The following is an 18,981-nucleotide window of genomic DNA, read 5'->3' on the forward strand; positions in this document are numbered from 1 at the left end:
GTGATTTCGTGTATAGGGCAAGGAGGAATAACATCTTGTAGGAGTGAGGAAGAGCCAGTTGTGAGTGTGGGGGAAGTTCGTGAGGCAGTAGGTAAAATGAAAGGGGGTAAGGCAGCCGGGATTGATGGGATAAAGATAGAAATGTTAAAAGCAGGTGGGGATATAGTTTTGGAGTGGTTGGTGCAATTATTTAATAAATGTATGGAAGAGGGTAAGGTACCTAGGGATTGGCAGAGAGCATGCATAGTTCCTTTGTATAAAGGCAAAGGGGATAAAAGAGAGTGCAAAAATTATAGGAGGATAAGTCTGTTGAGTGTACCTGGTAAAGTGTATGGTAGAGTTATAATTGAAAGAATTAAGAGTAAGACGGAGAATAGGATAGCAGATGAACAAGGAGGCTTTAGGAAAGGTAGGGGGTGTGTGGACCAGGTGTTTACAGTGAAACATATAAGTGAACAGTATTTAGATAAGGCTAAAGTGGTCTTTGTGGCATTTATGGATTTGGAAAAGGCATATGACAGGGTGGATAGGGGGGCAATGTGGCAGATGTTGCAAGTGTATGGTGTAGGAGGTAGGTTACTGAAAGCAGTGAAGAGTTTTTACGAGGATAGTGAGGCTCAAGTTAGAGTATGTAGGAAAGAGGGAAATTTTTTCCCAGTAAAAGTAGGCCTTAGACAAGGATGTGTGATGTCACCGTGGTTGTTTAATATATTTATAGATGAGGTTGTAAGAGAAGTAAATGCGAGGGTCTTGGCAAGAGGCGTGGAGTTAAAAGATAAAGAATCACACACAAAGTGGGAGTTGTCACAGCTGCTCTTTGCTGATGACACTGTGCTCTTGGGAGATTCTGAAGAGAAGCTGCAGAGATTGGTGGATGAATTTGGTAGGGTGTGCAAAAGAAGAAAATTAAAGGTGAATACAGGAAAGAGTAAGGTTATGAGGATAACAAAAAGATTAGGTGATGAAAGATTGAATATCAGATTGGAGGGAGAGAGTATGGAGGAGGTGAACGTATTCAGATATTTGGGAGTGGACGTGTCAGCGGATGGGTCTATGAAAGATGAGGTGAATCATAGAATTGATGAGGGAAAAAGAGTGAGTGGTGCACTTAGGAGTCTGTGGAGACAAAGAACTTTGTCCTTGGAGGCAAAGAGGGGAATGTATGAGAGTATAGTTTTACCAACGCTCTTATATGGGTGTGAAGCGTGGGTGATGAATGTTGCAGCGAGGAGAAGGCTGGAGGCAGTGGAGATGTCATGTCTGAGGGCAATGTGTGGTGTGAATATAATGCAGAGAATTCGTAGTTTGGAAGTTAGGAGGAGGTGCGGGATTACCAAAACTGTTGTCCAGAGGGCTGAGGAAGGGTTGTTGAGGTGGTTCGGACATGTAGAGAGAATGGAGCGAAACAGAATGACTTCAAGAGTGTATCAGTCTGTAGTGGAAGGAAGGCGGGGTAGGGGTCGGCCTAGGAAGGGTTGGAGGGAGGGGGTAAAGGAGGTTTTGTGTGCGAGGGGCTTGGACTTCCAGCAGGCATGCGTGAGCGTGTTTGATAGGAGTGAATGGAGACAAATGGTTTTTAATACTTGACGTGCTGTTGGAGTGTGAGCAAAGTAACATTTATGAAGGGATTCAGGGAAACCGGCAGGCCGGACTTGAGTCCTGGAGATGGGAAGTACAGTGCCTGCACTCTGAAGGAGTATAAACACAAATGCAGTATAATGTGATCCTTTATTGACTACGTTTCGCCCACACAGTGGGCTTTTTCAAGTCACAAACAGAACTACCTGGGGTGGAAGGAAAGCGAGTATTTATAGTCCGGCTGAGGTCAGGTGAAGAATGCTGCATCTGATGATGTACCGAGTTGGGTTGTAGAGTCTAAAAACTTGGGTAGCTTGGAAAGGAGACTGGACAAGTTTGTGAGCAGACCTTCTACAGTGTTCTTATGTGGGATAGCGATGAAGAAGTTTCTTGGCAAGTGGTTCAGCTATGTTATAGAAGCCACTATTCTGGTTGAAGTTGTCGGATATAGAAATAAGTGATGATTCCAGGATTCTTCGGTATTGGGTGTTGTCTTCTGTGGCGATAAGTCTTGAGTTTCTGTAGTTTATCAAGTGGTTGTGTGAATTACGGTGTTGTACGCATGCATTCCTTGTGTCGTCAGACCTGCTTGCGTATTGGTGCTCTGAAATACGTGTTTGGAGGTCCCTTGATGTTTCGCCCACGTATAACTTGTTGCAGTCATTACAAGGGATTATGTATACTCCTGCAGAGGATGGAGGCTTGTCCTGCCTACTACTGGTGATGTCCTTGATGGTCGTGGTTGTGGAGGTAGATACTTGGAATGATGTTTTGGCAAAGATGTTGGAAACATGTTTGGCAATGGAGTTGGTGGGAAGGACTATGTATCTCTTCTCGGCAGTGTCTTCTCTGGGTGTGTTGAAGATGTTTAGTGCTCGCCGTCTGCAGTCTCTGATGAAGTGACGAGGATAGTGGAGTTTGGAAAATACCTGTTCAATTATAGTGCATTCTTCCACAAGGAACTCGTTGCTGCAGATTCTGAGTGCACGCAGGAAGAAGCCTATAATTACACCACGTTTGGTTTTGGTGTCGTGGTGAGAGTAGAAGTGGAGAAGATCGTTTTGGTTGGTGGGTTTTCGATAGACTTTAAAACGAAGTTCGTGGTCAGCTTTGCAGAGTAGAACATCAAGGAAAGGAAGAGTGTTGTCGACCTCTTCTTCAAGTGTGAACTGGATTGAAGGCTCGACCTGGTTGAGCTTGTCTTGGAGAGCTTGAACGTTGAAGCGTTTAGGAGTTATGAGGAGAATGTCGTCAACATAACGGAGCCAGGTGACAGACGAAGGAATAATGGTGGAGAAACGTTCGGCTTCTAGATGTTCCATGTATAGGTTCGCTAGGACTGCACTGAGTGGCGAACCCATGGGTAGTCCAAAAGTCTGCTGAAAGAGGTGATTTTCAAAAGAGAAACACGTAAAGCCAACACATAGTTCAACCAGGTCGATGAAGTCGCTGGCTGGAATGGGAAGATCAAGTGAATCATCAATTTTCTTGCGCAAGAGATCGATGGCTTGTTTAGTAGGTACTTTAGTGAATAGGGAAGTCACGTCAAGGCTGGAAAGTTTCTTGTTCCTGATGTTGATGTTGCGAATGCGATTGAGAAGATCACCTGAGTGTTTGAGATGTGCTGGACTGATAGTGCCCAAGAGTTTCGAGAGGTGTTTGGCGAGAATTCCTGAGAGCTTGTGGGGAGCACTGCCTATTCCCGAGGATATGGGCCTCAGTGGGATACCAGGCTTGTGAGTCTTTGGCAGGCCGTACATTCTGGCAGGTCTGGGGTTGCTGGGCATGGTGTGCAGAAGTTTCTTCCCTTGTTCTGAGCTCCTCAGAATGCGGCGAGTCCTTTGAAGAAAAGTTTTAGTAAGGTTGTCCACTTGGTTAGTTGTGAGAGGTTTGTAGGTATCTGGGTCATTAAGTAGATTGAGCATTTTGTTCCTGTAATCGTCAGTGTTCATGATGACAACACCACCTCCTTTATCAGCGGTGGTGACCCTGATGGTCGTGTCTTCTGCTAAACCTTTGAGTGCATTGATGTAACGTCGGGGTATGACTGGGGAGCTGCGTGTTGAGATGGCTGCTGAGATGATGCCTTGAAGATAGCCTTTTTGGAAGTCGGAGTCATTGTGTCTGTAGTTTTTGGCGATGAAATTGAGGTCTTGTTTTGGTTTCGTAATTCCTGTTGCGAATTTGAGGCCTAAGCTGAGGGCTTCAGTTTCTGTGGTTGACAGTGGACGAGATGAAAGATTTTGAATAATTTCAGGTCTTCCTAAACTTTTCCAATTACTATTATCGCAGAGTGTTTGTAGTTTCCTAGTAAGTCTGATCTTCTGTTGAACATTCGCTGTGGTAACTCTGCTGCGAATGATTTCGGCGGTGCGTCTGTTCATGTTGCCCCGGAGTGTTGTGCCTAGTGTTCTGGCTTGGAGAAAAGCTTCCTTTGTAGCATTGTTTAAGTCATCTGCACACTCTTCAAGGTAGGTCCGAGCTGTAGCGGAGAAAGGTGGTTTGATGTTGGCAATTTGAGGAGGAGTAGATCTTGGTAAGACCATTTCTTGGATGCAGTCACGAAGAAAATTGTGTCTGTTGCGAAGTGAGTAAGCTTTTAGGAGAAGGTCCAGGTATTCTCTGTGTGAAGGATCCATTTCTACTGCAGTGTTTGACACGATGGAAATAAATGGTATAAAATACCGACACAATGGCAATATAAACACAAATGCAGTATAATGTGATCCTTTATTGACTACGTTTCGCCCACACAGTGGGCTTTTTCAAGTCACAAACAGAACTACCTGGGGTGGAAGGAAAGCGAGTATTTATAGTCCGGCTGAGGTCAGGTGAAGAATGCTGCATCTGATGATGTACCGAGTTGGGTTGTAGAGTCTAAAAACTTGGGTAGCTTGGAAAGGAGACTGGACAAGTTTGTGAGCAGACCTTCTACAGTGTTCTTATGTGGGATAGCGATGAAGAAGTTTCTTGGCAAGTGGTTCAGCTATGTTATAGAAGCCACTATTCTGGTTGAAGTTGTCGGATATAGAAATAAGTGATGATTCCAGGATTCTTCGGTATTGGGTGTTGTCTTCTGTGGCGATAAGTCTTGAGTTTCTGTAGTTTATCAAGTGGTTGTGTGAATTACGGTGTTGTACGCATGCATTCCTTGTGTCGTCAGACCTGCTTGCGTATTGGTGCTCTGAAATACGTGTTTGGAGGTCCCTTGATGTTTCGCCCACGTATAACTTGTTGCAGTCATTACAAGGGATTATGTATACTCCTGCAGAGGATGGAGGCTTGTCCTGCCTACTACTGGTGATGTCCTTGATGGTCGTGGTTGTGGAGGTAGATACTTGGAATGATGTTTTGGCAAAGATGTTGGAAACATGTTTGGCAATGGAGTTGGTGGGAAGGACTATGTATCTCTTCTCGGCAGTGTCTTCTCTGGGTGTGTTGAAGATGTTTAGTGCTCGCCGTCTGCAGTCTCTGATGAAGTGACGAGGATAGTGGAGTTTGGAAAATACCTGTTCAATTATAGTGCAATTATAGTGTTGAGGAAGAATGCGATGCCAGCGTTCACCTGACGACGGACTACTAAATGCTAAACCGCGCCCCGGTAAGTTCGTTTGTGTTTTGAAAAGCCCCCTTTGTGTGGGCGGTAGCTGGTCAGCAGAGATCGTTATGCTGCATTTGTGCGATCAGGCGATTTTTATGCCGTTCATTTCCGTCGGTGTCGGCTGCTGCGATGAAAATGGATCCTTCACACGAAGCCACCTGGTTGCTCTAAGCTTGCTCACTACTTAACGAACACGAACAACTGACAAATGGTCTTCTTGCTACTCTCTCCAAGCGATATACCTTTACTCATCGGACTAACGAAAGTGTGCCGGATGTTTTAAACAATGCTCAAACGAAACAAACTCGAACATGAACAATTGCACCGCCAGTATTCGCAGCGAATGCAACGAGTATTCGGCAGTCGAGGCTTGCTGAGAAGGCTTCTGACACTGCTGCGTAATGGTGGAAGTTTGGGAAGACCTGAGGGATGCTGTGTCACTGTGCCACGAGCAAGGCCTGACTGGGCGCCAGTGCGCGGCAGAGCCACGAAGGCAAACTGAGACACTCAGAACTGTCGCCAAGGCCGAACTCCGACTTCCAAAGGCGTGGCTCAGGCATCATCTCGCTGTGCCATCTCAACTTGCGCAGCTCTGATCTTGACATTTATCAACAAAAGGTTGGCAGAGGAACACGACCATCAGGTGACCTCATGAACATGACCTCAATCACCAATGACAATACCTACAAACCTGCAACAACAGTGAGTTTATTTGCTAAAACATTTCAAAGAGACTAGCCTACCAGGTGATGAGGAAGCTGCTGCAGCCAGCGCGGCGAGCACCTGCCGAAGCGACACTGCTGTTTCACGAAGCAATGTCGAACTGTCTCGGGAATGCTGCGAGAAATTCTCGCCAAACCTGCTCGAAGCTCTTGGAGCATGACTTACGCTCGGGTGACTCTTCTTCAATCACATTCGCAACATCAACATCGGGAACAGAGAAACTTTTTCAGCCCTATTCGCAAAGTACTAACAAGCGACATTCGCGGTCTTCCGACCGACTTCGTCGACCTGGTGAGTATGTGTTGACTTTAGGTGTTTCTCTTTGAAAATCGCATAACTCGGCTGAACTTTGGACTACCCATGGGTTCGCCGCGCGATACGATGAGCTGCCACGAAGCCGAACGTTTCTCTGTGTTCTTTTGCGTCTCGCCTGGCTTCCGACCCATGTTGACATTCCTCATAACTGGCAACTGGCATTCAGCTGCCAAGACTGCTTCCAACAGGTCAACTTCAATCAGTTACACTTTGGCGTCATTTCTTCCTCTTTCCGCTGATGTTTACCTCTGCAAGCCTGACCACAGGCTTCGTTTTAAAGCCTTAGCTCCCACCAACCAAAACGTCTTCTCCACTTCTACTCTCACCCGACACAAAACCAAGCATTGGTGTAATTGAAACTTCTTCCTGCGTGCACTCAGATCTGCGGCAACGGTTCGCGGGAAGAGATGCGCATAATTGGTCAGATGCCAAGCTCACTATCGTCACTTCATCAGAGACTGCAGACGGCGAGCACTAAACATCTTCAACACACCCAGAGAAGACACTGCCGAGAAGAGATACATAGTCCTTCCCACCAACTCCATTGCCAAACATGTTTCCAACATCTTTGCCAAAACATCATTCCAAGTATCTACCTCCACAACCACGACCATCAAGGACATCACCAGTAGTAGGCAGGACAAGCCTCCATCCTCTGCAGGAGTATACATAATCCCTTGTAATGACTGCAACAAGTTATACGTGGGCGAAACATCAAGGGACCTCCAAACACGTATTTCAGAGCACCAATACGCAAGCAGGTCTGACGACACAAGGAATGCATGCGTACAACACCGTAATTCACACAACCACTTGATAAACTACAGAAACTCAAGACTTATCGCCACAGAAGACAACACCCAATACCGAAGAATCCTGGAATCATCACTTATTTCTATATCCGACAACTTTATATATATATATATATATATATATATATATATATATATATATATATATATATATATATATATATATATATATATATATATATATATATATATATATATATATATATATTCAACAAGTCGGCCGTCTCCCACCGAGGCAGGGTGACCCAAAAAAGAAAGAAAATCCCCAAAAAGAAAATACTTTCATCATCATTCAACACTTTCACCACACTCACACATTATCACTGCTTTTGCAGAGGTGCTCAGAATACAACAGTTTAGAAGCATATACATATCCCTCCAAACTGCCAATATCCCAAACCCCTCCTTTAAACTGCAGGCATTGTACTTCCAATTTCCAGGACTCAAGTCCGACTATATGAAAATAACCGGTTTCACTGAATCCTTTCACTAAATATTGCCCTGCTCACAATCCAACAGATCGTCAGGTCCCAAGTACCATTCGTCTCCATTCACTCCTATCTAACACGCTCATGCACGCTTGCTGGAAGTCCAAGGCCCTCGCCCACAAAACCTCCTTTACCCCCTCTCTCCAACCCTTTCGAGGACGACCCCTACCACACCTTCCTTCCCCTATAGATTTATATGCTTTCCATGTCATTCTACTTTGATCCATTCTCTCTAAATGACCAAACCACCTCAACAAACCCTCTTCTGCCCTCTGACTAATACTTTTATTAACTCCACACCTTTTCCTAATTTCCACACTCCGAATTTTCTGCATAATATTTACACCACACATTGCCCTTAGACATGACATCTCCACTGCCTCCTACCGCCTCCTCGCTGCTGCATTTACAACCCAAGCTTCACACCCATATAAGAGTGTTGGTACTACTATACTTTCATACATTCCCTTCTTTGCCTCCATAGATAACGTTTTTTGACTCCACATATACCTCAACGCACCACTCACCTTTTTCCCTCATCAGTTCTATGATTAACCTCATCCTTCATAAATCCATCCGCCGACACGTCAACTCCCAAGTATTTGAAAACATTCACTTCTTCCATACTCTTCGTCCCCAGTTTGATATCCAATTTTTCTTCATCTTAATCATTTGATACCCTCATCACCTTACTCTTTTCTATGTTTACTTTCAACTTTCTACCTTTACACACATTCCCAAACTCATCCACTAACCTTAGCAATTTTTCTTTAGAATTTCCCATAAGCACAGTATCATCAGCAAAATGTAACTGTGTCAATTCCCATTTTGAATTTGAATCCCCATAATTTAATCCCACCCCTCTCCCTAACACCCTAGCATTTACTTCTTTTACAATCCCATCTATAAATATATTAAACAACCATGGTGACTGTGGAAATTTATTTGGTCCCTAAAGTTCCACAGGACAGATCCGGCATGGCCGTAATGGAATGGCTGAGCTGGGTGGCCCTTAAACCCTCCCAAACAAACACATTTCTCTCCCCGAGTGGATTGATGGTAGGCATTTATTTAATTTATAGATTTACCCTTCAGGGAAGGAGTAGGTAGTTTTACTGTTAGTACACTAATATTTGGTTTACTAAGGCAACTGTAGATAATAATAATGTAGACCTAAGACCTTAACATAGGTAGTAATAGGCCGATAATGTAGGCAAACACTAGGTTAAGTTAGCTAGGGAGAACTGGCAGCCCTAGTTTGAACGAAGAGACGAGGGTCTGGAAGACATCAGCTCGTTCTTCTTAAGACAGACACCAACTGGACAAGACGTGCCGTGATCAGCAGACGGGGCCCCACACGTGTCTTCACATTTGAGACCTAGGGAAATCTGGTAGAGGCACCTCTTTGTACCGTAGATGACCTCCGTCAGGCCCATACAGTAAGACAAGACCTCCACTTTATCTCGTAGATTTCTGGCCAGTGTCTGCGGAGAATTGTGAGTGAGTTTGATCTGTGGGCCTGTGTTGCAGCTGGCAGTGCAGCCCAGTAAGTACCAGTGTCTCAAGGCAGTCTGGAAGCTAGTGTCTGTGTCTGCATAGTTATACTAGGGGACACATACCCTCTTGGATATAGGAATTTCTGAGGTGCAGGCAGGTCACTAATAATGATTGAATATTGCAGGAATTAAGGCTCCCAGTTGCACGTGGTTTCTGAGGGGAAGTGCAAAGGGGCTAAGGCTAAGCTTAGGGAAGTTGAAGATCGGGATATATGCTGCAACACCAAGTAAGTTAGTTCTTTATACGTGCATGCAGGCGAGGTTTTCTTGCAACATCAATCATTTGTGAAAATCTGTCCTGTAAGCCACTTGTGAGGCTGAGGTACCAACCTCAGAACTCGGTGTCAACAGAGTTTGCCAGAGTAGGTGACTCACTTGGAGGCAGTCCACACAAATTTTCACAAAAAGTGGTCCTTTGAACCGGATGTGGAATAGCTAGGTTAAGCTATCATAGCTAGGCCACAGTTAGGAACCAGTTTAACAGAGTTAGGTTAAGTTAGCACACCTAGGCCCAGGGTTACTCAGAGGCTAGGCCAAGCTGACTATACACAGAAGTTATTATTTGCAGTAATTTACAGGCAGGCCAGGTAGGCTAGAGAAGCTTGTGAATTTAATTATTTGCTGTGATTACAAGTAATCCAGAGTAGGAGACTTGTGTGTTGATTACTTACAGTGGATTTGCAAGGTAGCCATAGTTAGGCTAGGCTTGTGCAATATTTACAACAGATATAGTAGCTAGGACAGATTTAACCTAGTTATTATTTACAGGGAGTTATAAAGCCAGGTTTAAGCTAGCACACTAGTTAGGTTAGGATTTACCTTATCCAACCATCCACGCTAGACTGAGTAAGCTAGATCAAGCTGTTTACACACATTATTCATTTATTGTTTCACAAGTTGAATTGTTGAATTTATTTGTGTTAACCAAGTGATTTTAATTTGTATACTGCACCTTTTATTGTGTGATTTTCATTGTCTTTGATTCATTTTAATGTGGGATTTGTGAATTGTACCTGAGACTAGGTTAAGTCCTGTAATTATTTGCTGGCATTGTACAGGAAATTGCTAGGTTAACCTTTCACGTCGATACACATTTTGATTGGGATTTGAGAGCTAACAGTGTACATTTTTTATTCAGAGTAGAGTCAATATAATAAAGGGAATTGTTAAGCTTGTTGAGAAGCCTTGAGACTCGTTCATTCTCACCTAATACCGTTCGTGCTGTGGGGTGGGCTAATTGAAGTACAAATTAGTACCGTGATCTTAACTAAACCGCAACTATGGTAGGTGAAGATGTAGTACCAGCTGTCCCAGCTCTAAGTCAATTAAAGCGGTCTATGGGAGCCTATAAGGGGCGCCTGAGCAAAGCATGTGAGGAGTGTCGTATGGTCAGGCAAGATCAAGACGTAGACTGGGAGGAACTAGAGAGTTGCCTGAAACCTTTGGAGCAAAGACTGGAGGCCTTTGAGAGATCATTTATCCTTTATGAGACAGAGGCCTATACTACAGGTGAGTCTGAATATACAGTCGAAGTAGCACGGACAGACTATGACGAACGAAGGGCAGAGTGTAAAGCAGAGATGAGACTCTGCAAGCAGTTAATAAAGACTTTGAAGGCCGGTACAGCAGGGGCAGCAAATGTTTCAAGGAACACGAACAACAGCACGCCTGTTAATGTGTTGCCCAGATTGCCCCAGTTTAATTTACCAATGTTCGACGGAACCTTAACAGAGTACAATGCTTTCTGGGATCAGTTTAAAGCCCAGATAGATGACAGAGACGATTTGTCAGATGCCGTCAAATTACAATATTTACGTTCACAGCTCAAGGGTAAAGCCTTGGACTTGGTCCGGCATTACCAAACCACCGACACCAATTACCAACATGCCAAAGACCAATTAAAGGACACGTTTGGCAACACTGAGGAGATAAAGGTAGCTATACTTTATCGGTTGTTGGATCTAGAGGCTTATCGCCATGACCGTCAGAGCCTAGAGAAATTCCGAATCAAAGTTATGAGTTTGACGAATAGTCTTAAATATTTACATGATTGGGGTAAGGCGGAATGGTTCACCAGTCAGGTGATTCAGAGGAAACTGGATGGCACTACAGTGTATGAGTTACACTTAAAATATCAGACGAATAGGTTCACGATACAACAAATTGTTGAGGGGTTGGAAGATCTCGTTTCTCATTTGAGCATAGGTATGAGAGAAGAGTCACCACCGTCACCACATAAAAACCCAGACAGTCACTCAAAGATCTCGAGAGAACAGTCTAAAGCTCGTACGACTAACGTTGGAGTGTACTCTGGTAAAGAGGTGTCTAAGGTAAGAACCTCTAAGCAGAACCTCAGAGGCACTCATGCCAGAATATGCATGTTCTGCGAAGGCGAACACACTAGCACGAGTTGCCCGGAGTATACAACACTGAGCAGTAGGCAACAGAGACTAAAGGAGTTGAGACTCTGCTTCAAGTGTTGTGAGGAACACTTTGCGAGAGACTGTGGCACCCAGCTCAGTGAGTGTCGAGTCTGTTACAAAGGTAAGCACCATACTGCACTATGTCCTAATAATTTAAGGGAACCCCAGGCTAGTACGGATATCTCTCAGGTAGAGATAGAAAGTGAGTCCGAGCCTGAAATGGTAGCCAGCTTGATTAGTGGGAGTGAAGTCTCTAATCCGAGTGAGAATCACGGAGGTGCTGCCCTACCTACAGTCATGGCAAAGGTTGTGAATGGGCACAGGTCCGAAACAACCTGATTATTCTTTGACCCAGGAGTACAAGTATCCTTGATAACAAAGAAGTTGGTGGCTAAATTAAAGTTGAAGGCCACAAAGAAAGTTAGTATGATGTTGGGAGGGGCTATAGTCAGGTCCCACCCAAATCTTATGATGTGGTGGATGTCACAGTCAAATTAGGTGGACATCGCAGAGACATTACAGCCTTGGTGGTAAAGACATTACCCAGGGCAATTACAGTGAGAGGTCTTGCTGCAGCAGCTAAGCGATTGAAAGACCTTGACGTGAAGCTGGCAGACCACGGATTTACCACTGACACAGTCAGAAATGTAGGTATCCTGGTGGGAGCCAATCATATAGATGACTTCCTGTCTACACGACGGACGCTTAAGGAAGGAATTGGTTTATACAGATTCCCGGTAGGTTACATCATAGGCGGCAGGATTCCACCTGAATTCCCTGCCATGCCAGATAGAGGAGAAGCTGTCCCCATGATAGCTGGGGGGGTAGTGATAATGAATACCAGTATACATGAACCGCCAGGGAAGCTGAACCAGGTAGGGAGTGACGAACACTCGGCCACCTTCGGAAAATACTTTTACAGGGTACATAAAGAGGGAGATAGATTGCCTTTAAATCCAGGGAACCTCGTATCAGTGGGACGAAGGGCTACCAGGGCATGTGGGCCACTGGGTGGGAATGTACAGAGCCACTCAGTCAAGGCTAGACATACGAAAGACGTTAAAGTTAAAGGAAAGGGTGCTAAGACCACTGGAACCAACAAGTTTACACCCCCAGAGGTCCACGCAGGGGAAACTGGGCAGTTGAAGTTAGACCGGAGTCTGCTCGACGAGAGTGGCCGGATGGCACTCATGTCCAGGGTCTGCTGTGGGGGCTCGCGGAAGGTGAACTTGATTTAGACTTGGCGCCTACCTTCGCCGGCGGGAGGATGTGGAAATTTATTTGGTCCCTAAAGTTCCACAGGACAGATCCGGCATGGCCGTAATGGAATGGCTGAGCTGGGTGGCCCTTAAACCCTCCCAAACAAACACATTTCTCTCCCCGAGTGGATTGATGGTAGGCATTTATTTAATTTATAGATTTACCCTTCAGGGAAGGAGTAGGTAGTTTTACTGTTAGTACACTAATATTAGGTTTACTAAGGCAACTGTAGATAATAATAATGTAGACCAAAGACCTTAACATAGGTAGTAAAAGGCCGATAATGTAGGCAAACACTAGGTTAAGTTAGCTAGGGAGAACTGGCAGCCCTAGTTTGAACGAAGAGACGAGGGTCTGGAAGACATCAGCTCGTTCTTCATAAGACAGACACCAACTGGACAAGACGTGCCGTGATCAGCAGACGGCGCCCCACACGTGTCTTCACATTTGAGACCTAGGGAAATCTGGTAGAGGCACCTCGATGTACCGTAGATGACCTCCATCAGGCCCATACAGTAAGACAAGACCTCCACTTTATCTCGTAGATTTCTGGCCAGTGTCTGGGGAGAATTGTGAGTGAGTTTGATCTGTGGGCCTGTGTTGCAGCTGGCAGTGCAGCCCAGTAAGTACCAGTGTCTCAAGGCAGTCTGGAAGCTAGTGTCTGTGTCTGCATAGTTATACTAGGGGATACATACCCTCTTGGATATAGGAATTTCTCAGGTGCAGGCAGGTCACTAATAATGATTGAATATTGCAGGAATTAAGGCTCCCAGTTGCACGTGGTTTCTGAGGGGAAGTGCAAAGGGGCTAAGGCTAAGCTTAGGGAAGTTGAAGATCGGGATATATGCTGCAACACCAAGTAAGTTAGTTCTTTATACGTGCATGCAGGCGAGGTTTTCTTGCAACATCAATCATTTGTGAGAATCTGTCCTATAAGCCACTTGTGAGGCTGAGGTACCAACCTCAGAACTCGGTGTCAACAGAGTTTGCCAGGGTAGGTGATTCACTTGGAGGCAGTCCACACAAATTTTCACAGTGACGTTACACATCCTTGTCTAAGACCTACTTTTACCGGGAAGTAGTCTCCCTCTCTTCTACACACCCTAACCTGAGCCTCACTATCCTCATAAAAACTCTTTACAGCATTTAGTATCTTACCACCTATTCCATATACTTACATCTGCCACATTACTCCTCTATCCACTCTATCATATACCTTTTCTAAATCCATAAATGCAATAAAAACTTCCCTACCTTTATCTAAATACTGTTCATATATATGCTTTTATGTAAACACTTGATCTATACATCCCCTACCCACTCTGAAACCTCCTTGCTCATCCGCAATTCTACATTCTGTCTTACCTCTAATTCTTTCAATTATAATCCTACCGTACACTTTTCCTGGTATACTCAGTAAACTTATTCCCCTATAATTTTTACAATCTCTTTTGCCCCCTTCCCCTTTATATAAAGGGACTATACATGCTCTCCGCCAATCCCTAGGTACCTTCCCCTCTTTCATACATTTATTAAACAAAAGTACCAACCACTCCAACACTATATCCCCCTCTGCTTTTAACATTTCTGTCATGATCCCGTCAGTTCCATCTGCTTTACCCCCTTTCATTCTACGCAATGCCTCACATACCTTCCCCACACTTACATTCTGCTCTTCTTCACTCCTAAAAGATGGTATACCTCCCTGACCAGTGCATGAAATTACCGCCTCCCTTTCTTCCTTAACATTTAAAAGTTCCTCAAAATATTTTCGCCATCTACCTAATACCCCCATCTCCCCATCTACTAACTCCGCTACTCTGTTTTTAACTGACAAATCCATACTTTCCCTAGGCTTTCTTAACTTGTTTAACTCACTCCAAAATTTTTTCTTATTATCATTAAAATTTCTTGACAGTGCCTCTCCTACTCTATCATCTGCTCTCCTTTTGCAATCTCTCACCACTCTCTTCACCCTTCTTTTACTCACCATATACTCTGCTCTTCTAATAACACTTCTGCTTTGTAAAAACCTCTCATAAGCTACCTTTTTCTCTTTTATCACACCCTTTACTTCATCATTCCACCAATCACTCCTCTTTCCTCCTGCCCCCACCCTCCTATAACCACAAACTTCTGCCCCACATTCTAAAACTGCATTTTTAAAACTATTCCAACCCTCTTCAACCCCCCCGCTACTCATCTTTGCACCAGCCCACCTTTCTGCCAATAGTCGCTTATATCTCGCTCGAACTTCCTCCTCCCTTAGTTTATACACTTTCACCTCCCTCTTACTTGTTGTTGCCACCTTCCTCTTTTCCCATCTACCTCTTACTCTAACTGTAGCTACAACTAAATAATGATCCGATATATCAGTTGCCCCTCTATAAACGTGTACATCCTGGAGCCTACCCATCAACCTTTAATCCACCAATACATAATCTAACAAACTACTTTCATTACATGCTACATCATACCTTGTATATTTATTTATCCTCTTTTTCATAAAATATGTATTACTTATTAACAAATCTCTTTCTACACATAGCTCAATTAAAGGCTCCCCATTTACATTTACCCCTGGCACCCCAAATTTACCTACTACTCCCTCCATAAACGTTTTTACCCACTTTAGCATTGAAATCCCCAACCACCATTACTCTCACACTTGATTCAAAACTCCCCACGCATTCACTCAACATTTCCCAAAATCTCTCTCTCTTCTCTATACTTCTCTCTTCTCTAGGTGCATCCACGCTTATTATAACCCACTTTTCACATCCAATCTTTATTTTACTCCACATAATCCTTGAATTAATACATTTATAGGTCCTGTTTACCTGCCATAGGTTATCCTTCAACATTATTGCTACTCCTTCTTTAGCTCTAACTCTATTTGAAACCCCTGACCTAATCCCATTTATTCCTCTCCACTGAAACTCTCCCACCCCCTTCAGCTTTGTTTCACTTAAAGCCAGGACATCCAGTTTCTTCTCATTCATAACATCCACAATCATCTCTTTCTTATCATTCGCACAACATCCACGAACATTCAGACTTCCCACTTTGACAATTTTCTTCTTATTCTTTTTAGTAATCTTTACAAGAAAAGGGGGTTACTAGCCCATTGTTCTCGGCATTTTAGTTGACTTTTACAACACGCATGGCTTACGGAGGAAAGATTCTTATTCCACTTCCCCATGGATATAAAAGGAAAAGTAATAAGACCAAGAACTATTAAGATAAATTCAAAGAAAACTCAGATGAGTGTCTATAAATAAACGTGTACATGTATGTGTAGTGTGACATAAGTGTAAGTAGAAGTAGCAAGACGTACCTGTAATCTTGCATGTTTATGAGACAGACAAAAGACACCAGCAATCCTACCATCATGTAAAACAATTACAGGCTTTCGTCTTACACTCACTTGGCAGGACGGTAGTACCTCCCTGGGCGGTTGCTGTCTACCAACCTACTATATATATATATATATATATATATATATATATATATATATATATATATATAAACATATATATATATATAAATATATATATATAAAGATATATATATATATATATGCAAAACAACCACTGTGAAAGAATAGAGAAATTTCAGGCGCTTTCGTGACTACTCACATTATCAAGGAGTAGTCACGAAAGCGCTTGGAATTTCTCTATTCTTTCACAGTGGTTGTTTTGAATATTCTGAAATTACCTGTTTACTGTGATCTTATTGCATATATATATATATATATATATATATATATATATATATATATATATATATATATACATATATATATATACATATATATATATATATATATATATATATATATATTGCTGGGGTCGAGTTCAAGCTCCTGGCCCCGCCTCTTCACTGGTCGCTACTAGATCACTCTCCCTGAACCGTGAGCTTTATCATACCTCTGCTTAAAGCTATGTATGGATCCTGCCTCCACTACATTGCTTCCCAAACAATTCCACTTCCTGACTACTCTGTGGTTGAAGAAGTACTTCCTAACATCCCTGTGATTCATCTGTCTTCAAAATCTCTGGAACATACTATCTTTGTCCACCTTGTGTGTGTGTGTGTGTGTGTGTGTGTGTACTCACCTATTTGTACTCACCTATTTGTGGTTGCAGGGGTCGAGTCCTAGCTCCTGGCCCCGCCTCTTCACCGGTTGCTACTAGGCCCTCTCTCTCCCCGCTCCATGAGCTTTATCAAACCTCGTCTTAAAACTGTGTATGGTTCCTGCCTCCACTACGTCATTTTCTAGGCTATTCCACTGCCTTACAACTCTATGACTGAAGAAATACTTCCTACTATCTCTCTGACTCATTTGTGTCTTCAACTTCCAATTGTGGCCTCTTGTTTCTGTGTCCCCTCCCTGGAACATCCTGTCTTTGTCCACCTTGTCTATTCCACGCAGTATTTTATATGTCGTTATCATGTCTCCCCTGACCCTCCTGTCCTCCAGTGTGGTCAGGCCGATTTCCCTTAATCTTTCCTCATAGGACACGTGTGTGTGTGTGTGTGTGTGTGTGTGTGTGTGTGTGTGTGTGTGTGTGTGTGTGTGTGTGTGTGTGTGTGTGTGTGTGTGTGTGTGTGTGTTTGTGTGTGTGTAAGTTTTCTCGGAGTACGGTAACGTGGGTGGCACGGGCCACAGCTTCTCTCCGAGTATGAGAGGCACCGGTGAGTTTACCACCCACCCACACGCCCTCCACGCTCCACCCACAGTGGGGTGGTAGATGAGGACACCAATTCTGATACAAAATTCTCCAACTCACAATCTTAGTAAGTGCTGGGTGGTAGTCTCTGCCAAACAAAGCCTTGCACTGCTCAGGCAGAGGGAAGTGGTAGCCAGGTGTCCGCTTTAAGATACTTTCTAGGTCCACTTTTTTCTCTGGAAGAAAATGTTAATTTTATTCTCTATATAAGAATACTTGAGAGAAAAATGAAATAGTGACAGTCACCATAACGTATTTTAACAAGACATGAAATTCTAACTGTTCCACGAATGAAGTACTCTATTAATAATGATGAAAGACACGAAGGAAGTTATAGGGAAACCTTACTGAGGACGGTACCGTATAGTATGTGATGTCGTCCATAAAGATTCCATAAAACTGTAATATTAAATGATCAGTTATGAAAAGAAAAGAGAGAATGTAAGTGCCTAAATTAAAAAAATTATGTGGATTAAAATTAGGGTGGAATGTGACAAGTGGGTAATAGTATCAGGGTAAGATAGGGATGAAGAGGAAAGAGAGAGAGAGAGAGAGGGAGAGAGCGAGAGAGAGAGAGAGAGAGAGAGAGAGAGAGAGAGAGAAATGCCAGCTGCTCTAAGCTACATCAATCACCAGCTGAGAGCTATATCAGCTTGGGGAAATAGATGGCAAGTAACATTTGCACCTGAGAAAACGCAAATGATGATCGTCTCTAGGCACCATGATGGTAATGCTGGTGCAGTAGTAAGGATGAATGGGACGATGTTGGCACCTGGAGAAGAAGTTGATATCCTTGGGGTGAAATTTGACTCCAAACTAACCATGAAGAACCATGTTGTAAATCTTGCAAACAAGGCAGCCAGGAAGCTTACAGCACTTCGCCGTATCTCGCATCTGCTTGACAGTAGGGGTTGCAAGATCCTGTACGAGGCACAAGTACGCTCACACCTTGAGTATGCTCCACTTTCTTGGTTTGTCTGCCCCCCTCTCATCTGCGACTGCTTGACAGAGTAGAGAACAGAGCAAGACGTCTCATCTCTCGCCTGGACCCATCCTGGATAGATCTGTCATTTCAGCAGAGCCTTCAACATAGGAGGGATGTGGGTGGCCTTACTGTTATGTACAAGGCCAATATTGTCAAAATACCACACTTGGATCCACCTCGAGGACAGCGTGAAACAAGCTTTTATGCCACAAGACGGGCAGAAAGCAGCAACTTCACTCTGGCTGTACCCTTCTCCAGAACATCACTCCATCTGAGATCATACATACCCAGGATGACTCGAGTATGGAACACATTCGTACAGCATAATGATGTCAACGAGATAACGTCAGTTGATCAAATGAAAATGCTGGCCCACAGATGGCTCCAACTTCATCCTGTTCCCTACCTGTATGTCTCATAACAATAAAAATGCTTTCAAATGAGCTGATGTAGGTAACAGCTCTTAGCTTGCCAATAAAGTTAGGAATCCTTAACCTGTAAATAGCT

At 43.7% G+C, this 18,981-nt stretch overlaps 1 protein-coding gene across 1 annotated transcript in view; it reads right to left on the reverse strand.

The window, feature by feature from the left end:
* LOC128693667 (uncharacterized) overlaps window positions 1–18,981 on the reverse strand; it is a 120,895-nt gene that overhangs the window by 21,690 nt on the left and 80,224 nt on the right. Inside the window, exon 16 of the mRNA XM_070091268.1 lies at window positions 17,550–17,663. Within this exon, the coding sequence (XP_069947369.1) occupies window positions 17,550–17,663 (114 nt within the window). The remainder of the gene's footprint in view (window positions 1–17,549; window positions 17,664–18,981) is intronic.

This window comes from Cherax quadricarinatus, chromosome 34 (genome assembly GCF_038502225.1).
Source record: "Cherax quadricarinatus isolate ZL_2023a chromosome 34, ASM3850222v1, whole genome shotgun sequence".
Taxonomy (NCBI): Eukaryota; Metazoa; Arthropoda; class Malacostraca; order Decapoda; family Parastacidae; genus Cherax; species Cherax quadricarinatus.